The sequence below is a fragment of the Anser brachyrhynchus genome (assembly GCF_964034855.1).
Source record: "Anser brachyrhynchus genome assembly, chromosome: 19".
NCBI classification, from domain to species: domain Eukaryota; kingdom Metazoa; phylum Chordata; class Aves; order Anseriformes; family Anatidae; genus Anser; species Anser brachyrhynchus.
The window spans coordinates 8,408,097-8,430,751 of NC_137712.1; the positions used below are offsets into that span (position 1 = coordinate 8,408,097).

The 22,655-nt window shown below is 48.6% G+C and overlaps 1 protein-coding gene and 1 long non-coding RNA gene across 15 annotated transcripts; one reads left to right on the forward strand and one right to left on the reverse strand.

Annotated features, from left to right (window-relative positions):
• Window positions 1-649: 649 nt before the first annotated feature.
• Window positions 650-18,946, reverse strand: LOC308180362 (CMP-N-acetylneuraminate-beta-galactosamide-alpha-2,3-sialyltransferase 4-like). 14 transcript variants are annotated; one of them, XM_080561835.1, is made up of 13 exons: window positions 15,230-15,269; window positions 14,197-14,293; window positions 11,043-11,139; window positions 8,853-8,907; window positions 8,300-8,380; window positions 8,107-8,163; window positions 7,280-7,407; window positions 6,598-6,661; window positions 5,730-5,825; window positions 4,977-5,169; window positions 4,518-4,646; window positions 2,913-3,059; window positions 654-2,564 (listed from the first exon to the last, which is right to left on the reverse strand). In XM_080561835.1, exons 3-13 carry the CDS (start codon window positions 11,119-11,121, stop codon window positions 2,457-2,459), a joined length of 1,137 nt encoding a protein of 378 aa, XP_080417961.1. In that variant the 5' UTR covers window positions 11,122-11,139; window positions 14,197-14,293; window positions 15,230-15,269; the 3' UTR covers window positions 654-2,456. The 14 variants fall into 14 exon arrangements, 13 of the variants coding, with proteins under 13 accessions (XP_080417958.1, XP_080417951.1, XP_080417953.1 ...); XR_013940908.1 differs by lacking the exons at window positions 14,197-14,293; window positions 15,230-15,269 and adding an exon at window positions 16,985-18,946 and having other exon boundaries at window positions 650-2,564; window positions 2,826-3,059; XM_080561825.1 differs by lacking the exons at window positions 14,197-14,293; window positions 15,230-15,269 and adding an exon at window positions 16,985-18,946 and having other exon boundaries at window positions 653-2,564.
• LOC308180363 lies at window positions 15,583-21,236 on the forward strand. The gene is made up of 2 exons (XR_013940909.1): window positions 15,583-15,691; window positions 18,935-21,236. It is a non-coding gene; the product is annotated as an uncharacterized lncRNA (long non-coding RNA).
• Window positions 21,237-22,655: the final 1,419 nt, after the last annotated feature.

Consider the following 22,655-nt stretch of genomic DNA (forward strand, 5'->3'; position numbering starts at 1 on the left):
GGACTGCAGATCTCAGGCTTTCTAAACTGGACACAAGACAGGTAGATTTGGGTGTTCAGTGCCACTGCCGGAGCACGGTTAAAAACAAAACCTCTCCTAACACTCCGTGAAAGACTGATCAAGAGGCAGCTCTAATGAACCGTAGTCACCTGGAGAGATTACAGAACCCTGTTTTGAGGGAAAACCAGGCAGCTCTTAGACACAAGAGCAAAAATGCGTGTAACAGACCTGCTTGCTGCAAGCACGAAGAGCACTGCCACAGGCAGTGACCAGCACTAAGACTCTTGAGCCTCGTGTTTATGGTTTCACTACCATGACTTGCCACTACATGACAGGAAAATGTTGCAATGACTGCGTCGGAAAGTGCAGACGCAGCTCCTGCAAGCTGTGGCAAAGTTCTTGTGTGAGTTACCTCGAGAGAAAATGTAAGCTACCTCCTGGGGTTAGCTGGTAGCATGCCTTATACATCAGCTTTCAGACATTAAAATTTTTATGCCATTTTACTCCAACAGGAGAAGAACACAGAGTATTAATTATCCACATAGTTGAGAGCCCACTGCCTTTGCTTACAAAGCAGTAACTTCTGAAACACTGCTTGAGCCAGATCCACATACGTATTTGTATCCATGTAGGAACACTGTATTTTTGGAACAAAGCAGAATCTGTGTGGCTATTATGTGCTAAGTAGACAGTAAAGACTTACTTGCATGCAGACCATAACCCGAAGCCAGTGTTTAGCCAATGAAGAGGAACTTACTGAAACAGCTTTCTCCTCCCAAGATCAGTTCAGTTCTGTCTGCACGTGCAAGACCAGGTCTTCCCCTTTTAGCCTTCAGGTGACCTTCCTCAAACTGAGCTGGACTGGGGCCTCCTGTTCCTCCACCAGGCTCCTGGGGCAAAGCAGCTTTGGGGGATATTTGTCAGCATTTCTTTGGCCAAGAACTGCATGCACTGACCAGGGCAAAACCATTTCAGCTCTAGTGGAGCAGGAACCAAGCTGGACAAAAGGCAATAGCAGCAGGAACAACATGAAGGAGATTAACTCTTTGCAGATCATGAAAAGACATTATCAAAAGCCTTCAGGAGAGACGCCTGAGATACTGAAAGATAAGTTGCCCAGGAAAAGAAGTGCCAAGAATAGCATGGGAAGTACCCTGAAAGCCTGAGCACAGTGAAAGCAGGGGGAGGAAGGAAATGGGAAGGAAAGCAGAAGCTTCATTTCCTATAGAAATAGTTAGCAGTTATAATGCTCCCACACCCCAAATGCTGCTGCTGTAAGACACGTACAGCTTGATCTAAGTTGAACCAACCCCACTCTTAGAGCTTGTCTTTAAACAGCTATGCAGAAGGAACCTTCTTCTCAGTGAGCACCTGGCTGAAGAGGCTGCAACAAAGGGGTCCTAGCAACATCGCCATCAGTTTAACATCATGCTGTAGGTTCTTTCTCCAGGTAGAGGCAACATTTTGGTAAAGCATCAACTGAGGTTATCCCACAGTGATAAAAGGCCAAAAAGAAAGCAGTAAAGAATGGGAAATATGACATAGCTGCTTCCTGGAAGGAAGCCGTAGAGGGTGAGAAGATGTGGCCACAGAGGTGGTCATGAGACCATCTCACCGCAGACTCTAACCACCTGTGAGATGTGGAGTTGAGCCAGCCACAAATAGGTGAGTTCTTAAGGGTGTTTCTTAAATGTGGAAGCTCTTTAGCACACAAAGTAGACTTGGCAGGGTGGCTCCATGCTCAGAACAAACTGGAAGAGACATGCAAAGCTCGGGTCAGAATGCTGGGAGGGAAAAAAAAAAGGAGACTGCATGGGGTCATGGAGCAATAAAAAGATCTCAGAGGCAATTCTAAGGTAGTTCTCACCTGTCTGCATGAGGAATATCCCTCCCACAAGACAGTGCCAACCCCTTGAAACCAGAAGTGCATTTATTCTCAAACAGAACAATAAAAGAAACAACTCCTGCAGACATTAACATTTGCCAACAATCAGCGAGATACTGAAATTTCTGAGTGTTCAGTCCTTTTCCATAGTGATGGGTAGGTATGACTCTCTCTCACTCCAATCTGTGTAGGAAGCAGTTTGAAATCTCAAGGTAGGCACTGCGCTCTCACCACTCCCCTTCTCAGGGGCTGCAGACCAGCTTAGCGTCTCAGTCTGGTGCTTTTCACAAATAACCTGGTGAGCAAAGGATAACTGTTTACAAACCAGGAAGAGATTACTCAAGGAAGAAGGGTTGTGTAATACTGCTCATCCTCCAGTGCAGCAGACAGCAGTGGAAGCCAGAGGCCAACAGAGGAAAGCGCAAGTGCTCTGAATTTGGAGGATTCAACTCCCATCCCATGTGGGACAGGACACGCTGTCACATGCTCAAAACAACCTGGAACAAAGGTAAAGTCCAGCTGGGATCACCAGGGTTGTCTGGATGGGGACAGCAAGCATCATGGCCTTCTCTCAGTGGTTCTGGGCCTGAAAGGCAGGGCTGGCTAGGTCAGCAATCACTCCCCACTCAATCATCTTCAGCAGCCAGTTCCTCTCAGCTGTGAGATTATGCTGAATGAGCTGCAAGGACAAGAGAGCCAAAGTTACTGATTATTCCTTACAGTGCCTCTCATCCACCTCAAAATGCACTGGATCCTGCCTGACCCAACATGCAGCCCCCTGCAGGACTTTCACTGCACAGGACCCTCCTCCCCGAACTAGGCCAGATGACAGGCACCACAAAGGAGCCAGCATCTGTTCTCAAGCTGCTCTCTGGGAACAAAGCATGTTCCCCAGGATGCCCCAGCAGGAATTTCCACAAGAAACACCAGTGACAGCTACCAGAGCTCACAGCTCCTTTAGTCCCGGCTTTTGCCAGCAGGCTTCCCTATGGAGAACACCTCAGTTTGAAGGGGAAGCATTTTCTACCTCTTCTTTCCGTGAGCGACCTGTATTGTAATAATGTATTGGTGTAGTATTGTCATGGTTGCCGGGGTAACCAAAGCCTGCAATATTGACCTCCTGGCATATATGGAGGGCTAAGTTCAAAGCAATGATTCCCGTGGTGGCATATCTCTGGGAAGGGAAAAGAGAGAACATCTGTTTAGCATTTCAAACTCATACTATTACAAAACCGATACTAGCAACACCTTTTCAGCTGGGACCAATAGTTTCCACATACTCCACGTAGCAAGAAAATACGTAAATGAAGTAGGACAAATGCCTGGACAACACTCCCCGAACTCAAACAAGGAACATCTTTTGAGAAGGTGCTGCAGAAGATAAGGGCTCAGGAGTGTAAAACCTCTGAAATGATAAAACACGGAGCTCCATGGAAATCAAAAAGCTTTTGGATGGAAGGAATCAGCACACTTTTTAATAAGGCCACATCCGTTACAGAGCCTGGACAAAGTCCCTGCATCTCTTTCTTTTCCATGTGCCTCTGTGTGTGTGTTCCCTGCTGGGGGCCCTCGTGTGAAACCTCACTTCTAATCCATGCATTAAATTCCCGTCCCTGGCCTGTGTGCTACAAAACTGCCCTCTGCTCACATAAACCTAACATGACCATGTACAAACCGCGACATTAAAAGCCTTGTGGCTGTGCAGAACAGCCACCACGCCTGTGAGCAGCTGAACACGCTGCCTGGTTCCCCAAGCTCACCCTAGCACTTAGCACCCCTCATCTGGATTGTCCCACTTTGCACTTTCCTAACAGTTTAACAGGGAAATGTACTTTTTTGCAGCATTGCTTCAGCAGTCAGGAGACTTGGTCTCTAATCTCAGCCCAGCCAAGAGTCAGCGCACGACCTTGGACAAGGTTATTTCACCACACCAGACCTTCAAGCTTCTCCTGCATTTGTTGCAGATTATAAACATCCTGGTGGTGCCCAGCAGGCTTAAAGTTAATTAAAGATTCCACAGCACCATCACAAAGATCATCAGGACTGAAGACAAAGTATCATTAGATTCATTAATGAAGTAATCCTCCATCGTGCAGCGAAGGGGAAATTTGTGTTCCAGAAGCAGTGGGCATAACAGCCAGCCTCAGGCCAGAGATCTGTAAGAACTGAATGTTTTAAGGAAAGCCAACCAAAATTCCTCACATTTTATGCTAGCTAATTATCAGTAATGGTCTAGACAGGGAAAGCAAAGGAACATGTATGAAAGGCCTTGTATGACAAAGCTGCTAGTCGCTAGAGAAGCAGGTATCCTGAGGTCTACAACTATGGCCAGAAATTCAACTCTGAAGAGTCACTTGTATGCAAAATGGCAAGGGATTACCGGGCAGATTGGAATTAGAGTAATGCTGCACAGTTGTGACAGGTGGGGAAAAGTCTTCCTTTTCCTTGTACAAACAGGGCTCAAAACTTGAAACACCATGCTATAGGGAAAGACTGCATTTACTAGGGGAAGGGACTGGCTGACCCAGTGACTAGGTTTTCCTTCCCCTTGTGTGGCGCTGAAGCAGTAAGGTATTAGGGAAGACACGGAACACTGACGGTCATCTGTTTGCTCTCCAGCATGATATCATACCCTACTTGATGCATTCAGCTGCAGCAGTTTGTACGTTGCTTCGTAGGTGACATATGGGTTGAGAATACGTAGCTGAGAGATGTTCCCATTCCACTGCTGGGGGGGCTGCCGCCAAAATCCCACCTTTGTCTGTAGGAGAAAGGCAGAGAGGTCTTTATGGCACGTCCATGGACACCAGACCATGCCAGGAGAAAGTTAGCTGTGGTCTGTTGCTCTGGCTCGATGCTCAGAGGACTGAGAATTTGGAGGAACAAAGTTATCTCCTGGTCTTTTCCACTCATTCCAATGCACCCATATGCAATCTAGCTGTGACTGGGGTCTTTCTAATTAGTGAAAAATTAGGTCTCAGGTGCCTTGTGCAGCTCATTAAATATTTGAAAGATACATGATTATTAGAGCTATTGAATATGTCACTACAAATAACCTTGTTTCAACCTCCCCTCATTAAAGACTTCTCACCTTGTTCCTTGTTTTCAGCAACACTTCCCTCAGCCAGAGGAAATCCAGAGGCTTGAATGGGACAAACACCATCAGCGTATCATTGTCATTGTTTTCTAAAGGGTTGGGCAGAGCAGATTCAGGGAAGAAGAGACGGATGCTGGTTCTCTCACCCACATCTTTCTTGTACTCTTTTACTGGAGCATCATTTAATCTGAGAATCAAAGCCAGAAGGGCAGGATTGGTCCAATTTCATTATCGCCTGTTCCCAACCATGGATGCAGCTGTGTGCTGTCAGATGCCAGACTGGCCATATGAACGCACGTGAGGCACCACCACACATTATGGCCCAACCCAGCAGTCTGGTTGCACAGAATGGGCCTCCCCACCACACATCCCAATAGTTCCTCCTTTGCAAGAAAAAGATGGCAATGGCAAGCAACCACTATTTTTCAGATAGGGACATGAAACACATTAAATGATTTGCTTAAGACAGACTAAATCTGCATGTAAAGTTGCAATGCAGACAAAGATTGGGATTTCCTACGACTGCACTGAGCTGGAGGTGGCCGTCCAGTCCCAGGTACAACACCTGTGAGTTAGCAGTACAGTTTCTGGCTCCTGCGGTGTCTGTGCTTAGCCATAAACTCAAAAAAAGTTATTTGATTACCTGAGCTGCTGGACCCTAAATGTTTCCCAGGCAAGAAAGTTACATATATGATATCAGTCCTCAAGCTCTGCTTAATTGTTAAGGTTTTAGTAAGGATTCAGTACCTGATGATAACATGGTGAGAGTCAATCAAATTCCCAAAGCGCTGTCCATGGATGGAGTAGCCATTGCCAACCACAATGCACCTTTGGCACCATAAGCTGTCAGAAGAATAGATTGCAAGAGATAAAATCCTCTGACTAGCATCTCCACCAGGTTAAATCAGCAACCCTGAGGGCCTTTTTGATGTCCTCAAGTAACTCCTGGGGTGACATCAGAGGAGAGAATCCCTGACTAGTAGGACTCTGGCTGTTTCTAGTCAGACAGTGTATCTACACCAGATAGCTGGTATGCTGGGGTTTACCCAGTAGACCAGTAACTATGAGGGTGGACCTCTGCTTGTGGCATGCAGTGCACTGGGGAGAGGGAGAACGAGACATCACAGAAAAATTCATCTAATTAACTAGAGGAAAGAAGGACCCAAGTGAAAGTGCTTGCCAAGAGCTGCCACGGACAGCTTACTTTGCTTCCAGCTCCCCCTGAATGTGGGCAGGCAGAACTGAGGGATTCACCCAGCTTTCCAGTCTGTCATGCTTGGGATGGATTTAAAGCAAGAGAAAATAGATGGGACAGGGCAACACTGAGAACAGAACTCAGGGTATGACAGAAGTTAAAGGGAGGGAGCTGGGAGCTAGCAGCTTAAGTTCATCAGTAGAAGAACTGCTTGAAAGGGTACATTTAAAAGGGAGAGAAAGAGAAGCCTACTGAGAGAGGAGATGAAGAGTAGCAGGAGTGAGAGGCAGAAAGGACTGTGAAGTTGAGCACTAAGAGAGAGAACTTCGAAAAGCTGCAGAAACCAGGGCTCTCAACCCATCTATCACTTCTCCGACAGACCTGCTCCCCCAACACCCATCTCCAGCCCAGCCATCGTACCGGCCAAAGGATCCAGGCAACTCCTGCTCTGGAAGAAGCTGCAATGTGCTAAAAGCAGAGAGAACTAGAAGAGAAGAAGTTGAAGAGTCATCTTCAGGGGAAAATCGTGGCCCCACCACTGACAACAGGCTAACTCTCCTTTTTCTTTTGGGGTTTCGTTCCCATGTAAAATGCCAGGACAGTTTACATGGGACAGCCTACTTAAACACTGCTCGTCACCTCCATCTGCCCAACACTGTCCACACTAGGCATTTTTGCCACATGAAGGACATGCACGTTATGATCAGCACTACCAGCAATTGAAGCTGGTCTGTAGTACCTCACACTGAATAAGGCAACAGGTACCAGCCCACTCAGTATCCTCTTTCCAATGGCATTTAATAACTTCTGCAGTGGCTCCTACTCTACCCACAAGAGCATTTCTCTCAGCTTTCCACTTCCCATCCCTCCCTGCACAGCTAGAGCCTGTAGTTAAAGCACTGCTCTCCTTCTTTCATGACTACTATGATGGACTACGACCTTTTCTCAAAGGCACCCCATCCAGTCAGCCCAGATTGACCCTGGTGCACGCTGGCACCCAGTATTTCTATCTCCTCTGCAGCACTCGAGGCTGCCAGGGAGAGGGAGGATCTCCAGCCACACCGTGTCCATCCACAACACTGAGGGCAGAGCACTGCAATACCTGAACTCTGCAGCCCAAAAGGAAGTTCATGGAACCACAGAACTTCTTCAGCCTTCTGTCTAAAAGGCCTGTCCATGAGCGAGTATAAGGATTTGCTGGTCAAGAAAGGCTTCCAGTGAGATTCGGACCTAACAAGAGAGAATCAGAGACGCAGCAGTTCATGGACAAGTGGAGCAGTCACAGCAGTGTCAGACACAAGGACTAGGGCAGCTGAAGCAGGCTGAATAATGAAGAGCTTTGGAAAGCTGCTGAACTGTCCTGAAGTACTTCCCAGAAATGACCAACATTTTTAAAATCCAGTCCCTATTGCTCGCTGTTTCTAACCCATCTTCTGAGCAGCAGCGACAGAAAAATTTCATTTCCTCTCCAGTTCTGCCCCCCCAGCTTCTCTCTTTTTTCAGTCATTCCTCTCTCTGTACTAGTTTGAGGAATGCTTACTCATTGTTTCATTGTTTATCCAGAGAAGAGAGGGAGAGAATTCCAGTTACGTTCCCAATTTCATTTACTCATTCACTTCATGACAAAGCTCAAAACGCCCATGACAAAGCCTGACTGCACACTGACCAATTTAACAGCTCGCACCTCTTCCTCTCTGGTTGGACATTTTACTCACACTTTCTGCATTGCATCATCCTGCTGGCCTGTTGACTCACTTGTTATGGGGCCAAGGTGCAATTGTGCAAGAGTTAGCTGAGTTTAGTTCTATTTCCTTCCTGCATATCTGCACACAAACCCCAGAGTGCCAGTCTCCACCAAGCAGTAGCCACCGAGACACTGACTGATCTCTCATCAAAATTCCCCACACAAATGAGATACAGCTAACAAACCTCCCAAGAAAAGGCTTTCTCCACATGAAGCGTCTCTGGCAAGCACCAACATGCCTCCTGTAAAAGAAACAAGGTTAATTTCCTACCAGCCCTTCCTGAAGGCTCTCAAACCTTAGATTGTGGCCTGAGAACCAGTGGTAGTTCAGGAGGTCTCTTAAAGATGTCTACAAATGGAGGGTTTTGAGCTCCTGACCATGTTGTTCCATCTCCCAGCTCCTGACCACTGCTGTCCATGAACAGGCCCCCTCCAAAGAGCAGGTAAAGGCCTCCTTGTCTGCTCAACAGAAACACACAGGAATTTAGATGGAAAAAGACATCTGCCAAATAATAATGCCAAAGTTAAGTCAAGCTGCGCACGGCCTTGAGCAGCTTGAGTTTTAGGAAATCGTTGGCCTCAGGTGAGCCTTGTTCTTTACTCCACATGGAGGCACACAACAAAGAGCACTGTGGGACAGCCACAAGTTCCTCCAGCGGTGACCACCAACACTGGGGAATCCCTGCTGTGGTCTAGCTAAGCTATCTCCAGGCTCACCAATGTTGTTTCATCCTGCTACTTTTCCATCTGCCCTGTCCTTCCAGGCAGAACACAGTCCTCCAAGTCCCCAAGGATTCAAACCTTACTGGGGGAGCTGTTTCTTAGCCCAGGTTTTACCCTGGCAGCTACTTTCCACAATAAAGAACTGTGTCCCACAGTTACCCCAGACCACAGCAGCACTGAGGTCAGAAAATGGAAGAAGTTAACTTACCCAACATGACTTTCAAGTGTGTTCATCACATAGTACAGCTCCTTCATGCACAGACCTGCAGAAGGAGAGGCAGACACAGGTAGATCAGCTGCACAGCCACAGCACGACAGCTACAACCAGCCCACCGTGCAGCCCACGGGACCTCTCCCCCCACAACAGCATCTCCTGAGTCCCTGCAGCCATCAGACCTGCAGCTGAGCAGACCAGACCCTGTTTCAGAGTTTGGAGCCTCCAAGTGGCTGCATTTGATTTAGGCCCTTGCTAGCAAGAATTAATGGGCCTTCTGGTAGTGAACCCGAGGACCACGAGCACATTGAAGCAGCTCCTGCTGCACAAAGCAATCCATTATGCCCCAGACAGGCAGCACAATGCAGCCACAACTCACACCATGATGCTTGGGTACAAAATCCAGCAAGCTGAGGAGAGCAAAGGCTCACAGCAGTAAGAAGAAATGCACACGCAGGAGAAATCCTCCAGTCCCAACCAGGGCTGCTTCCAGTGCTGAAATCAGCAGGTCCATGCCAGACAAAAGATTAGCTGAGAGCAGTTTAGTAACATGGACCACAGCCTGTCTGAGCTGCTCTTCACCTTAAGCAAGGCACTGTGCTGATTCAGAGCACAAGCTTGGCTTCCCCTGGATGAATTTGGGACTCATGCTTGCCCTGCATGTGGATGCTGCAGGGAAAGACTTCTCCATCATGTGCACCTTTCTAGTGGCATGACCCAAAGCAGGAAATGTGAGGGAATTGACACTTCAGACACTGCCGCAGCTCTATGGAGCTGAGGAAGGGGAAGGATTTGCCCCTGATTTAGGAGAGGCCCAGAGGTCTGTCCCCTCACCCAGCCCATCAGAGTGCCCAGCTCCACCTGCTGGCTTCATGGAGCTGCTGGTGTGCTGGTGCTGGCATTTTCCAGCATTAGTTGTTTTTGCTGTTTCTTTGTGTTTTGTTTGTTTATTAACCATTAGTAAAGAGGCCACTCAGATTGGAGATAAAGACTTTTAATTTGACTTTCCTCAGCACTTCCCACATCGTACAACAAAATAGTCGTTACATTATGATGGCTCTTTCTTTTTTATGAAAATGACAATGGTCGCATCTTGGCCATTAAGCTGCAGTGATTTTTTTCTGTGACAAACAACTGGCCTTTCAATGACGGTATGAAATTAGAATTGGTTTTCATTCTCTTGGAGCGAGATCACAAGCAGTTACATACACTCGTACAGACATTGTACCAGTGGGTCTCTCCTGGACCTCCTGCACATACCACATCGAGGCTTTCATCAGCCGATTAATTTCTGGGTTGCTACACACAAACACACAATGCAGGCAAACACCCACCTCTGGACCCTAATCCTGCAAAGACTGCAGTGGCATTTATCAGAGGGTGACTGCTAGACCTCCCCTCTGTCCCAGGAATCTCATTCGATTATCACAGAAGCATGTTAACCCTGCTTTAGCCTCCCGCAGCCCTCTGCACACGTACCAGACGGGAGGCTTGCCTTGCTCTGACGTTTTTAAATATTAACAAATATTAATACAGGGGAGAATTCATGAAGTTAACACCTAGCTGTTCTACACTTGTGCAAAACAACAGAAGGATTTCTGTACTTTGGGAAAAAAGTCACCTTTCAGATGCTTTTCTGCTCACCACACCCCCTGAGACATCCAAGATGACTTGATAAAATTCACCCAAAACAGGCACACCTAAAAAATCTCTTGGAAAAAAACAAGTTTGCTAGTGACAAATATGAGTGGAAGGTTCATGCACAGGAGAGCAGAGCTGTTGCAGGGGGAGCTGCACGTGGCGGGGCCGTTTGCAGGACAAGGCTCAGCATTTGGGAATACAAGCGATGGAGCTATGTGCAGTGAAAGCAGGGCACCACGACCGGTGCCTGTGCTCCTGTTGCTGATCCCTATGCACTGGGAATGCATTTAAGTCCACAGATCCCCCTCATCTCAGTCTGTGGGGACACGGGGCAGTGTTTGTTGGATTTATGGAAATGTGTCTCCTTCCCTGCTATCTTCTGGCTTATTCCATTTTGGGGGTCTCTCCAGTGAAGACATCCATGGCCAGGAGGGGACCCTCCCTCTATACAGTCCCAGCCCTGCAAGGCATAGGGCAGGGGGACACAGCGGTGAGTGATGGCTGGGAAACAGCAAGGTTCAGCACGGATTGAGGTTTTCTTACCCACGCACAACAATATCACCAGCCTTTTCCACTGAAAAAGGGCAAGGACAAGTCTTCCCGCTACAGATCTGGCATTCATGCTGTCTCCATGCACACCCTGCAAAAAAGTAGAGACAACATCAGTCAGACGGGGCTGAGGAGCTTTCATCTGGCACTTCTGCAGAGACAGGCAGGCTGCGTGCCTGTCCCGTAAGCCTAGACTTTCCGACGCTGTGCCTCTGTCCACACAGCACTGGTGCTCCCCATGCTCTGCCTGCTGGCCTCAAGGCCCCTGCAAACACTGATCAGGATCAGTGCAGCTCATCCCTCCGCCTGCACAGGATCTGGCATCACAGCTGCGTGCCCAGTAAGCAGGTGGTGGAAGCACCTAACCACCTTCCCAGGGGTGTTCCCTTCTCACGGCCCCACAGTTTGTTCCACTGACAAAGGAAAAGAGAGCCCACAAAGTGCTGCTTTGACTGCCAATAAAGTCCTGTGATCAATCCTCCTATGCTGTGGAGTTTGTAGTGTTTAGGTGTCTGGGTTTGACTGACAGCCTTAATTATATAGGGACAGCACCGCAGCTCACATAGACAATTGCTGGTTCGGGCTGGTGAAAAACAGGAATAATGTGCTCCTCTCTTGGAGGGATGGTGCAGAAAGTGAGCGCTCAGCTTACCCATCTGATGGTGATCATCTAATTATCCTCAATGAGCTGGATACAAATCCGAGCTCAGCAGCAGGGAAGCAGTCTGCGATGCTCTCAGTCCACCTTCTTCCCCCCATCCCCTGGCCTGGAAAAAGACCTTTGCAAGGCTGATTAATCCAACCAAGCAGACCCTTCTGCTGGCTGCCACTCACCTGGAGCAAGGCTGCCCTCTGAAACCCGGGGCTGGCAGCTGCTGCTCTCCTGGACGATGTCAAGGAGGTCTGGGTGGTCCCCCAGCTACAGGCAGCACGTGAAGTACATCAGAGCTGGCCGTAAATAGCAAGCCCTGGCAGCCTGCTGTGCTTTGGGACAGCAGGGTCTTTTTTTTGGGTGGATGGATGCCTGTTAGGGGAAGGAGATTGGGAGTGTTTCCCAGAAAGACCTTAAGACAGGGGTGTGGAGAGAGCTAGCTCATCTTTTCTGGCTGCAGACCTACTGTGGAGGTGGGAGTGGGCTGAATGTGTGCCCTTTGCAGGCTGATGCTTTTGCTTAAAAATATAAGGAAGGCAAGAGGTCTCTCACCCCATTTCCCTGCAGGCAAACGTTGCAGACTTACACGGTGCTCTCGGTTATAAATATGGTCACCTTTTCTCCTGCTCTGTCAAACTTTGCAGTCGAAACTACATGCAGTACTTTCACCTCTAACTAGACTCAAGGAGCAAATCTGCAGGTCTGAGCAACAATTTTGTACTTGCAGCTTCCCATCCCTCTCATTTGTCCTCAGAGTTAAAACCAGCCTGGTATATAGGCATCTCTTGCTGCTTTCTTCTGCTGTGGTTTCCCCAGTGCATGCTGAAGCCAAGGGAGGACCAGCAGGTACAAAGAGTCCCATAACGAACTACAGCAACCACATAGGATTTATGTAAGCCTTCACTCTAAAGTGAAGGAAAAACCCATGTCCAAGGCAGTTACGATGGCAAAAGAACATCCCCTGTCCCTCCTGTTCTCAAGACACGATCGCTGACACCAAGCCCTGCAGACAGATCAGAGCAGGAGCTGCAGGAGGCTGAGAATGAGCAGTTTGAGAACAGCTCTTACTGCCTGACAGAAAGGCAACAGCTTCTGCACCCAGCCCGGCTTCCAGCAGTACCCCCTCTGCAAAACAGCCCCCAAAGCCTGTGTGCATACACCCTTGTTTCTGCAAGATGCCTCCTGCCTGCCAGGAGGCTTCATTTGCCCGTTTCTACTTCTCTCAAGCCTTTCAGGTTTCTTTTCACAGAGATGTTTTCTTTTTCTGTGTGATTTTTTTTTCCTGCTTTCCATTCTAATTAAGGTATTTGTCTCCACAGCAGGAAATGCAAACTGCTGCAGACAATCTCGATATGTATTTTAGAGGAGGAAAAAATATTTAGAAAAGCTATTAACTTCAGATATGCACACAAGCAATCACTAATCATGTCCCTAGAAACCAGAAAAATCAAGAAAAAAAAAGGAAAAGAAAGATGCTCCTGTTTTAAAACTAGAAAAAAAATGATGATCGAGTTTTTAATTCTGTGCCTAGAAATGAAGGGTCAGATTTTTGGCAAAGAAAAAACCATTCCTGTTAGCTAAAAGCAGGAGCTTTTCCCTAAGAAACTCCAGGAGTTGAGGAGTTGCTGAGTTCTTTTAAAAATCTGCTGCTCAATATTATCGCTGGAGATGGGCTGACTGCTAAGCACTAGTGAAAACCTCGTTTTGTCTAAGTGTAAAGAGCTGAGCGCTGCGGAAACTGCATCTGGATTATGTGTGCTGATTGAATCACAGGGTCAGAAATCAGCCCTTAACGCCTGCTCCACACACTGCCCTCGCCACACACATGATCTGAAGGGGAAGGAACCGATTTACTGCTCCCTGCCTCAGCTTCTCCACTTGCAAAACGGAATTACCAGAATTCTCTACCTCTCAAAGGGGCTACAAGCCCGAAATCGTTGGCACAGAGCAGCTCCGATGAGTCACTGCAGCAGGCCAAGAATAACACAAAAATACCTAAAGAGATGAGGCATTTTCTATTCTTCAGAGAGCGATTGATTAGTTGAGCTATACTGGGATTTTTGTCCATCAGAGATTGCAAACTTGAAAAAAAAAATGGCCTAGAAAACGAGAGTGCATTCTCACTGATTCTCTTTCCCTCTTCCCACACCACTCCCAGCCTCTGCCTCCCCTGCTCCTAATTTTTTTTTTTTTAAATCTACTTCTCTAAATGTTGTTTCTCTCACATCAGCCCAGCAGGAGAGGCAGAAATCAAATTATAACCACTGAAATACCCATCAGCGCTTAGTGCCAGGGGGGTGGGTGGAGACAGTGGAACATTTTGCTTCAGGTTTCAAAAAAAAATCTATCTTTATTAAAATAAACAGGCACAAAAGGAGAATGAGAAAGAAAATCAATCAGCTGCATTTAAAACAGGGAGATATCAAGCAAAGAGTGCTCCATCCAGAGAGATGGACACAAGCTGCAGAAACCAAGCCCCTCCACCCCTCTCCTTACTTGGAAGAGTGTTTTTCTCCTCTGCTCCTGATTTTGTGCTTTCTCTCATGGACGTATGTCTTGTTACTTATGGAGAAGTCCTAAAGAGAACTTTTTCCTATGGGGATGACAACAGGAGGAAAAGCAGAGCCATCCACCTTGTGTCCACCACATAATTCAAGCCAACCTCTATGAAGATCACACTTTCACATACCTACACAATCTGGCAATAATTTGGGCAGAACTTGCTGCATTTATACATTTTCAGTTCATCTACAAAGAACAGCTAACTACCACGATTGTCACATCCAAATATTTTAAGCAGAGTTTCTCTCCTGCAGGGATTATTTCAGGAAAAAAGCATGTGCTACATGGAAATGCTGTTGCAGCCTTTCTGTTCGTCTCTGCAGCTCTCCCCGGTTTTTGGCTAGAGGATCAGTCGCTTCAGGAGCCAGCAAACTAACAAATGCGCTCGCCCTCTTCCAAGCCCCAGGTGCCAGCCAGCAGGATATTATCATGCAAGACCTGCACCGGGGCTCGCTTCCGACCAGCGCGTATCTGAAGACCATCTCTCTGCCTGCGTCAGCTCAGGAGGCGAAGCCAGACGTGGCAGCGACAGGATCTGAGCGAGCTGAGGGCCGGGGCAGTGCTCCTCAGTGCACCCGGGTGAATGCATTTGGTGCATGCTGGCGTACAGGTGCTGCTGCCCAAATTAGCCCTACATCTGTCTTGCCACCTGGTCAAGCACAGCTGGTCTCTCTGGGGAAGATTTAGGTGGGTCTCCGCAGAGAGGGGGAATGGCCTCAGGCATGCCAAGACCAGGGACTACCCCCTGTACAGCTGTGAGGAGCCACTGCACAAATCCACCCTGCATTTTGGGAGGTGCCAGCTCACAAATGTGCTCAGGCCCACGACGCAGCGCCGCACGCACTCAGCTCCTCTTGTCCCAGGGAGATGGGCGATGCCATGGAGGCAGCCAGCAGCTCGGGTGCAAGGCTTTGCCCTAGCTGGGGACAGCAGTGGGCACCATCGCCCCCCAAACCCCCCTCCTCACCTGGTCCCTGGAAAGCCACCGCACTTGCAGTAGCTTTGCCTCCTCGGAGGGGTTAAAAGCCCAGCTGAGCTGCAGAAGAGGCCGAGGCTGTTTTGCGCTCCTGCAGTGCCATCATGTGCTTCAGGTATGCACTGCAGCACCTCCTGTGTGCCAAAACTCACAGAGGCCAAGGAGGCAGAGGAACCTGTGAGCAAAACCCTGGGTGTCCCTGGGGGTGGCACATCCCAGCTCCCAGCACTGACCGCCCAGGAGCAGGATGGCCTGTGGCCACCACCTCCACATGTGCGTGGGCACCAAGAAGTGTTCACAGGAGAGCCCTGCGCCGGGATGCTCTGTGGACCAACACTGTGCAACCGTTCCACGTGCTGCAGAAAGTCAGCTCAATGGCTGCGTCGGAGCTCAGCCTGAGACCAGGAGGTGCCACAGCTGCCACAGCCTTACTTCAGCTTGCCACTGCTTCAGGTGACCTTAAAGGGAGGACTTTGTAAAGTGGGGAAGGAGGGACTTGGAGGACCCCCAGATGCATTAACTGGGGATTTTGCAGGGCACACCTCACCAGTGCAGTGCACCCACCCCAAACAGGCTCTCGTTCCCTGCAGTCATCCATGCACAGGGACAGGAGAGCAGCCACATCCACCCTACATCAACTTGGGCTTCATTTTTCTGCTGCTGTCTTTGCATTACTTTTCAGGGGCTGTACAGAAAACCTACGGAGAATTGCATGGGGCTGGGGAGGAGGGAGGCAGACAGGACCTGCTCCCGTTCCCAGGGAGGTCTCTGAGCCCCAGCATGGCTGTGCTACAGAGCCTGGGTGCAGTGCTGAAGTGTGGGTGAAAGCTCCAGACCAAATGTTTCAGCAATCTCAGTGCCCTTCAGCACGGGCCTGAAATCAGCCCAACATCTCACAAGGCTACCAAGATCTCAGAGGGGAATAGCAAAGGAACTACCAGCAAAAGAAGCGTGGAGTGGGAAATGGGGATTTTACCCCCCTTTTTCGCCTGGAAAATTCCCCACCCTAGAGATGTCCCAGCAGGGCCATCTCTCTGCTTAAAAAGCCCTTTTCCAGCTGTGGCAGGTCCTCAGCCGCTGTCAGCGGGCACTGTGCCACGCTGTTAAGCGAGTCCATGGGAGAGAGTGCTCATTAACAACGCCAGCAAATGGCATCATGATGCTTTGACAGCACCTAGGGTGAGAGCTGCAAAGTGCCCCGATCAGTGACGGCAGCAGCAAGCAACACGCACAGCATGGTGTCCGGCCACCTCAGGGGACCTGGGAAGAGGACATCCAGCAGCAGAGCCGGGGATGGAGGAGCTGTGCACAGTATGGGTAGGGCAGAGCACATGGCTGGCAGCACTGGGGCCACTGGCATCTCTGTGTTTAGCTTGCTCTGGTCTGCCTTCTCGCTCGGAAAAGGCACCTTGGGGTGCTGCAGCCTTGTCTCTGTGGAACCAGACCACTTTGCATCCCTCTGTGGCCGGCATGGGTCCTGTCTCCCCACATGGATATTGCTGTCACTGCTCCTTCCCGTTCCCCTCCAGGGCACAATTCCAAACGCAACCCTCCTTCAGCCCTCATGTTTTCTCCCATTGATCTGATGTCAGTTTGCCAGCCCAAAGCTTTAGCAATTCACACTGCTCTCTGCAGCTTTCTTTCCCGCCCCCACCCCCATCCCCCACCCCCCCCCCCACCCCCAAGCCTTAGAACAGCAGCAAGATGCACAGACAGGCCCTGGAGCCTAACCAAGACCCAACTTACTGTGCAAGGAAAAATACGAACTGCTGCATGGGAAAAATGAGCTAACCCAAGTGCTCCAGGCACAAGCCCTGCAGGGCAGGAGGAAGAGGAAGGATCCACACGAACTGTCAGGCCCAGGGCGAGAGGCTGGCTCTCAGAGCCCCGGGGTATGCACATGCCTTCCCACATCTCCCCTGCCTGCAGCGCAGCCTGACATGGCTGATGCAAGCAGAGGGGATGATGTGCACACCACAAGGCCCCAGTTCACCCTCCAGCGCCCTCACAGCTCTCTGCCTGCCAGTCCACACCACGTCCTGGGGCAGAGACTGTCCCAGCTAAGTTCCTGGGAAGACAGACCAGAAGGAGAGGACTGGAGAGAGAAGAGAGGAAAAGCCTTTCACAGCTCCTTGTGCCCCACACAGCAGGCTGCAGCCAGGTCCAGACCTGTGCTTGGGGCCAAAAAGCAGACACATTGATCAGCTTCACTGCAGGGACAGGCACAGTGGCAGCAAAGGGCACTCCTGGCTTCACTGCCTTTGTTTCTGGCTCTTGCACTCACAGGAAAAAGAAAAATAAAATAGAGTAAAATAGAGTAAAATAAAATAAAATAAAGTAAAATAGAATAAAAATAAAATAAAATAAAATAAAATAAAATAAAATAAAATAAAATAAAATAAAATAAAATAAAATATAAAATAAAATATAAAATACCAAAACAAAACAAAATAAATCACCAGAGGTGAGGAAAATGAAGCAGCCTGACAGCAGACAAGATAAGCAATGGGGTACACACCGCTGGCTAGCCATGCTGGGATCTGGGTTATAAAACCAACTGCTATAATAACCATGGCCTGAAATAGCTTTTCTGTGGGGAAAAGGAGGAAAATAAGGCCTGGTGTTACATGGGGATAGGGGCTACTGTCAGTGTGACAGAGGAGCTCGGCCCCTGGAGCGTCCCCACTCCAGAGCACCCTGCAGCGGGGTACAAGGGGCAGTAAGAGCCGGGCCTTGGGCTTTGGGGTGACATGGGGAGAAACCTGAGAGCAGAGGGCATTTTAAACACCATATGGCTGTTTGTCTCCCTGGGAAAGGGGCACACCCTCGCCCTCCTGCTTGCTCCAGCCGTCTGTGACAAACACCCCCAACCGCCCCTCAGACAAGGGGCGCCGGGGTCTGGTGGTGCCCACCCTGAGGGGCTGCCCCCCTTCTTCACCGCAGCCCAGTCCCCAGGGATGCGGGGCCACTCGTACCATACCTGCCAAAGGTCCTGGCCCTGCTTTCTCCTCGCCCCCGCAACCTGGCAGTCACACAGCAGGCCTCCCTACCGAAGTGCTGGCCTGCCCCGCTGTGGTCTCCTTGCCTTCGCTTCCCTCACAGCAAGCGAACCCTTGGGCCGTGGCCTCCCGAGGGAGGGCGTTACATTTGCTTGCCCCTTGTGCTGCAGGCTGGACAGCAGGAACTTGAAAACTTTGGGGTTGGGTGGGGGGGACTTTTGGCACATTGCCAGCCCTACCTCCCTCCCCAGCCAGCTCCCATCCGGGCTGGGTTAGTCACGGTGGCTTTCACCGCCCCAAAATGACAGCCTGCCGCAGGCCGGCCTGTGCAAGCCCGTGGTGGCAGTTCTCAGCCCTGTGCTGCGCAGGCCCAGCTCTGTGTTCCCTGCCCACCTCGGGCACTGCAGGCCCTGGGGCCACGTCCCTGTCCCCAGCATGGGTTGCAGCACAGGAGTTTGTACCTACACAGGTCCTCTGGAAGCAAGTTGCAACCCCGGAGAGGCCAGGGAAATTCATCCCATTCCTTCCCCTGCTTTCAGCCCCTGCCTCCAGTGCCAGCCATTTTGTATGACTCGCAAACTGGCCGCTTTGTGACTCCAGGCATCTTGATAAAATCCCTGGAAGTGATAAAGTTTGCCATCCAAGGCAAACGGGAGGGAATTTGCTTTCTCTGGTAAGCTGTGTTTTTTTTTTTCAGACTGTGTATCTGCTGCGGCCTCAGCCAAATTTCCCCGGGAAGCAAGGAGGTAAAGGTGTGATTCACCACCCACCACAAGCATGAGCCAGCGCTTAGTTTTATAAAACCCAGTGGAGAAGCGGAGAGCTGAAATGGGATGGCAGTAGAGAGCTGGAGGGGACAGTGTTCCCTTGGAGAAACTCAGCCAAAACCCTCCTGTCAAAGCTTTTCCACAGAAATTTTGATTTCTTAAGAAAGCTAACAAAGAACCAAAGTATTTAAGCTGAAACTGTTATAAATAGCTCTGGAAATGTGTCTACCTCAGTGCCCAATATTCCTGTTTTTCTCAAACACTATAGATCTCTACATTCACTATAATACATGGCTTTGGCTAGCCATGTTCCGTTATTACTTTTTAATGAAAAAAATATATTTGGGAGAAAGCAGGTTCTTTTCAATCAAACAATAAAATAAAGAATCTGCCTAAACTAGATTTTGACAAAAATTCTACTCAGAGGAAATTTATGCCAGTGCAAATGGATGTAAAAAGTTATTAGAGTGGAATCATAATATTTTCCTTGCATTTTATGGTGGCCTAAATGACATCAAAAACATAAGCAAAATTAGAGATATCCATATGTTTTCATTTCTTTCCTCTTTGCATTTCATTACCTCTCCTAGCCTGCTCCATCTGGAGGAAGGTTTCCTGCTAGGCACTCCTGGCAAGGAGTCAAGGGCAAGGGATGCCCTCAGGCCAGTCCTCAGGGCCGATTCTGGGCAATAAGACGGAAAGAAAGGCAGGGTCTATTTAACCTCATGGTCTTTGCTAAAGCTTGATAGAAAAGCACTGTGGTAGAAAGCGTACTGAGACTGTCCATCCCAAGAACACTCTTAATGTGTCCTCTACTGCTGCAAGCCAAAAACTTCCTACGACTAACTATTCTCTCGGTACCTTCTCTACTTAAGCATATGCTTAATTTGAAATCACGTTGACAACAGTAGGATGCAAGCAGTTTTGCTTAGATGCTCTCCTGATGTGGGTGTCTAGCTACCCATCAGCCCTATCCCTCTTCCTTCCCCCGCTTTGAGTCACACTTCCCAATTTTTTGCTGGCGGTGGTGTCTATTTTAGTAGATGGGAAAGAGATTCCTCTTCAGACTTACTGTGCTGCAATCAGCTACCACCTAGTAAAAGTTGCTGGATTGCTGCTTTCTAATTACCCCTTGCATACCCAAAAAGCCTGCAGCCGGTGGCACAGCGGGAACAGGCTGGTTTTCAGGTTGTCCCCATGCCTGGAAGGGCAGCAGGCAGCCCGTCTCTGCTCAGCATCCAGTCCTCCTGTAAGGGCCAAGCTTGTTGCAGTGTTTTGGCCCAGAGGCAGATAAAAACACAGCTTTGATTAGAGATAAGGGGATGTTTTCCATTCAAAACATTCAAAGAGATATTAGGCAGGATCAATGGAGCAAACTTCTCTTTAAACACCATCTGTAGAAGACAGATCTAGAGTTAATGGGGAAAAGAGCTGTCTGACACAAAAGTAGAGGCCTTTGATTTCATCTTATCCCTGTGCCAAAGCAACCAGCCCTTAGGAGAGCAATGTGCTTTGGTGCATAGGAAAACATCCTTCTGTGGTTCAGAGACTTTGCACGGGAGCTGGGGGAAACCCTGCTTTGCCCTAGAGCAAACCCATGCCAGCAGGGATGGGGGAGGTCTGAAGCAGCAGTTTGCCATCACAGACCAGCTCCTGGCAACGACGACGGGCTCTGCTCTTAATTGCACTGACCCCTCTTGAAAGCAGGTTAAGCCCTTCCCCTACAAGTGGGAGCTTTTGTTTAGCATATTTACACAGGATGTCTGCAGGAGGGCTGAAACAAACCACTGGAGCAGACAGAGCTTGAAGGCTGTGCCAGAAATCTCTTGGTGAATTGAGCTTTTTTAGCTAAGAAGTTGCATGTCCCGTGCTACCTACTGGACATTGCCACCCAACTACAAATGTTCAATCCCACCGTGGATGCCTGCCGGAGCCCTTGCTCCCCACCCACTGCAAGGAGAGGCAGAGGAGGAAGCACGAAGGCTCCGCATGCAAGCTGCCAGCCACCCACTTGCGTCTGCCAAACTTCCCAGCGTGTTCCCCCAGTCCAGATGAATAGTGTAGGTTCGGTCACGCCACTGCGGAGCGTCACCACTTCAAATCATGAGACCAACTTAAAAATAATAAACCATGATAAATGCTCGCTTCCTTTTCTTTTCTTCAGGGTTTCAGATTTTTTCAGATTTTTTTTTTTTTTGTGAGCCTTTAGAACTCTTTGGAGGTTTTTTTTTTTTCACATATATGATGGCTAAAAGTCTGTATTTACTTTAGTGAAACCTTGTGATTCTTGTAATTAAAATGTTTCAAGAACAGGACTTAGAAAGTTAATCAAACAAAGAAAACCATCAAAACAAATATCACTATGTTTGCAATAAAGCCCACTAGAACAGGCTACAGTAAAAGGAGGTTTTTGGCCAGGCAGTTTGCTTGCCTGTGTATTTAGAGGATTTACTCAGGTGCAAGAGGAATGGGAATAAATTGATGTGGGGACAGGGATGTATTTTTTAAGTTCTGTAAGTAATTCATATAACTTCAGCGGAGGAGCTTGGTTTCTGTGCCATGCCCTTTCCAGAGCAGCTGCATCAGACTGCCACCACCATCATTTTCCAACTTTGCAAAGAGAAATATATGGGTACCATAATATGGGTACGCACTCAGGCTCCCCTCCAAGCTCACAGCTGGGGGTATCAGAGGCAGAAGGTATCTTTGGGTACACTCCAGCTGCCATTCCTTGGGAAATCAGCCTATCTACTGCAAACTTCCCAGTTCTGATCTCTGTTAGCCCAGACATCTCTGTGCTGCTCCCTGTTTTGTGAGCCAAACATGTCCAAGGGATGGGAGGTGAAGAGAGAATGATTTTTCACTGTCTCTTTAATGCAAAATCTGGGAACATCGAGTTAAATTAGTAGGTGATATGCTGAAAACAAAATAAGATGTACAGCTTCATACAGGAGAACCATGGGACTTTTTGAGTGAAGATTTTATGGATGCTGAAAGTTTTCATGAGTTTTTAAAAAAATGACTAGGCAAGTTTGTGGAAGAAAATTCCAGTTGGAGCTAGAAACCACAAAGATCTCCCTGGACTGTAGATTGCTGGAGGCTGCTAGAGAAATAGCACTGTATGATTGACCTATTCCTGTACATTTCCTAAAGCATCCTCTGTTGGTCACTACTGGAGACAGAATACTTGGCTTGTGCTCTGGACCCAGCCTGGTCACTCCTTTATTTATACTGGTGTAACAGCACATGAGGGAGGAAAGATCTGTTCCACTGAGGATTTTGTTTTTTTCTATTTTATGGAAAGAGGCTCCTTTGAAGACTGAGTCTCATCAGGAATTGGTAGTGGGACTCTGGGATAGCAAGTCAAGGGTCCCGTGACTGTATGAGCAGGAACATCCCCAAAACAGCCAGTAGGGCTTTATTAATAGGCAGCACTGTCAGGTAGTTTGGGTGGAAAAACATTTCTGCTATCAGCTCCAAAGGCTTAGCCTGGCAGAGAGAGTGACTGCAGATTGTGAGTGTCTGTTTCCTTTTCTTTGTTTCCTTGTTGTCTTTTTTAAACAATCTGCCAATTCATCATTAAGAAATTAAATATTTTATAGCTGCTCTGATGCTGATGACAGGTGCCAGATTGATTGGTTCTGGCAGAGG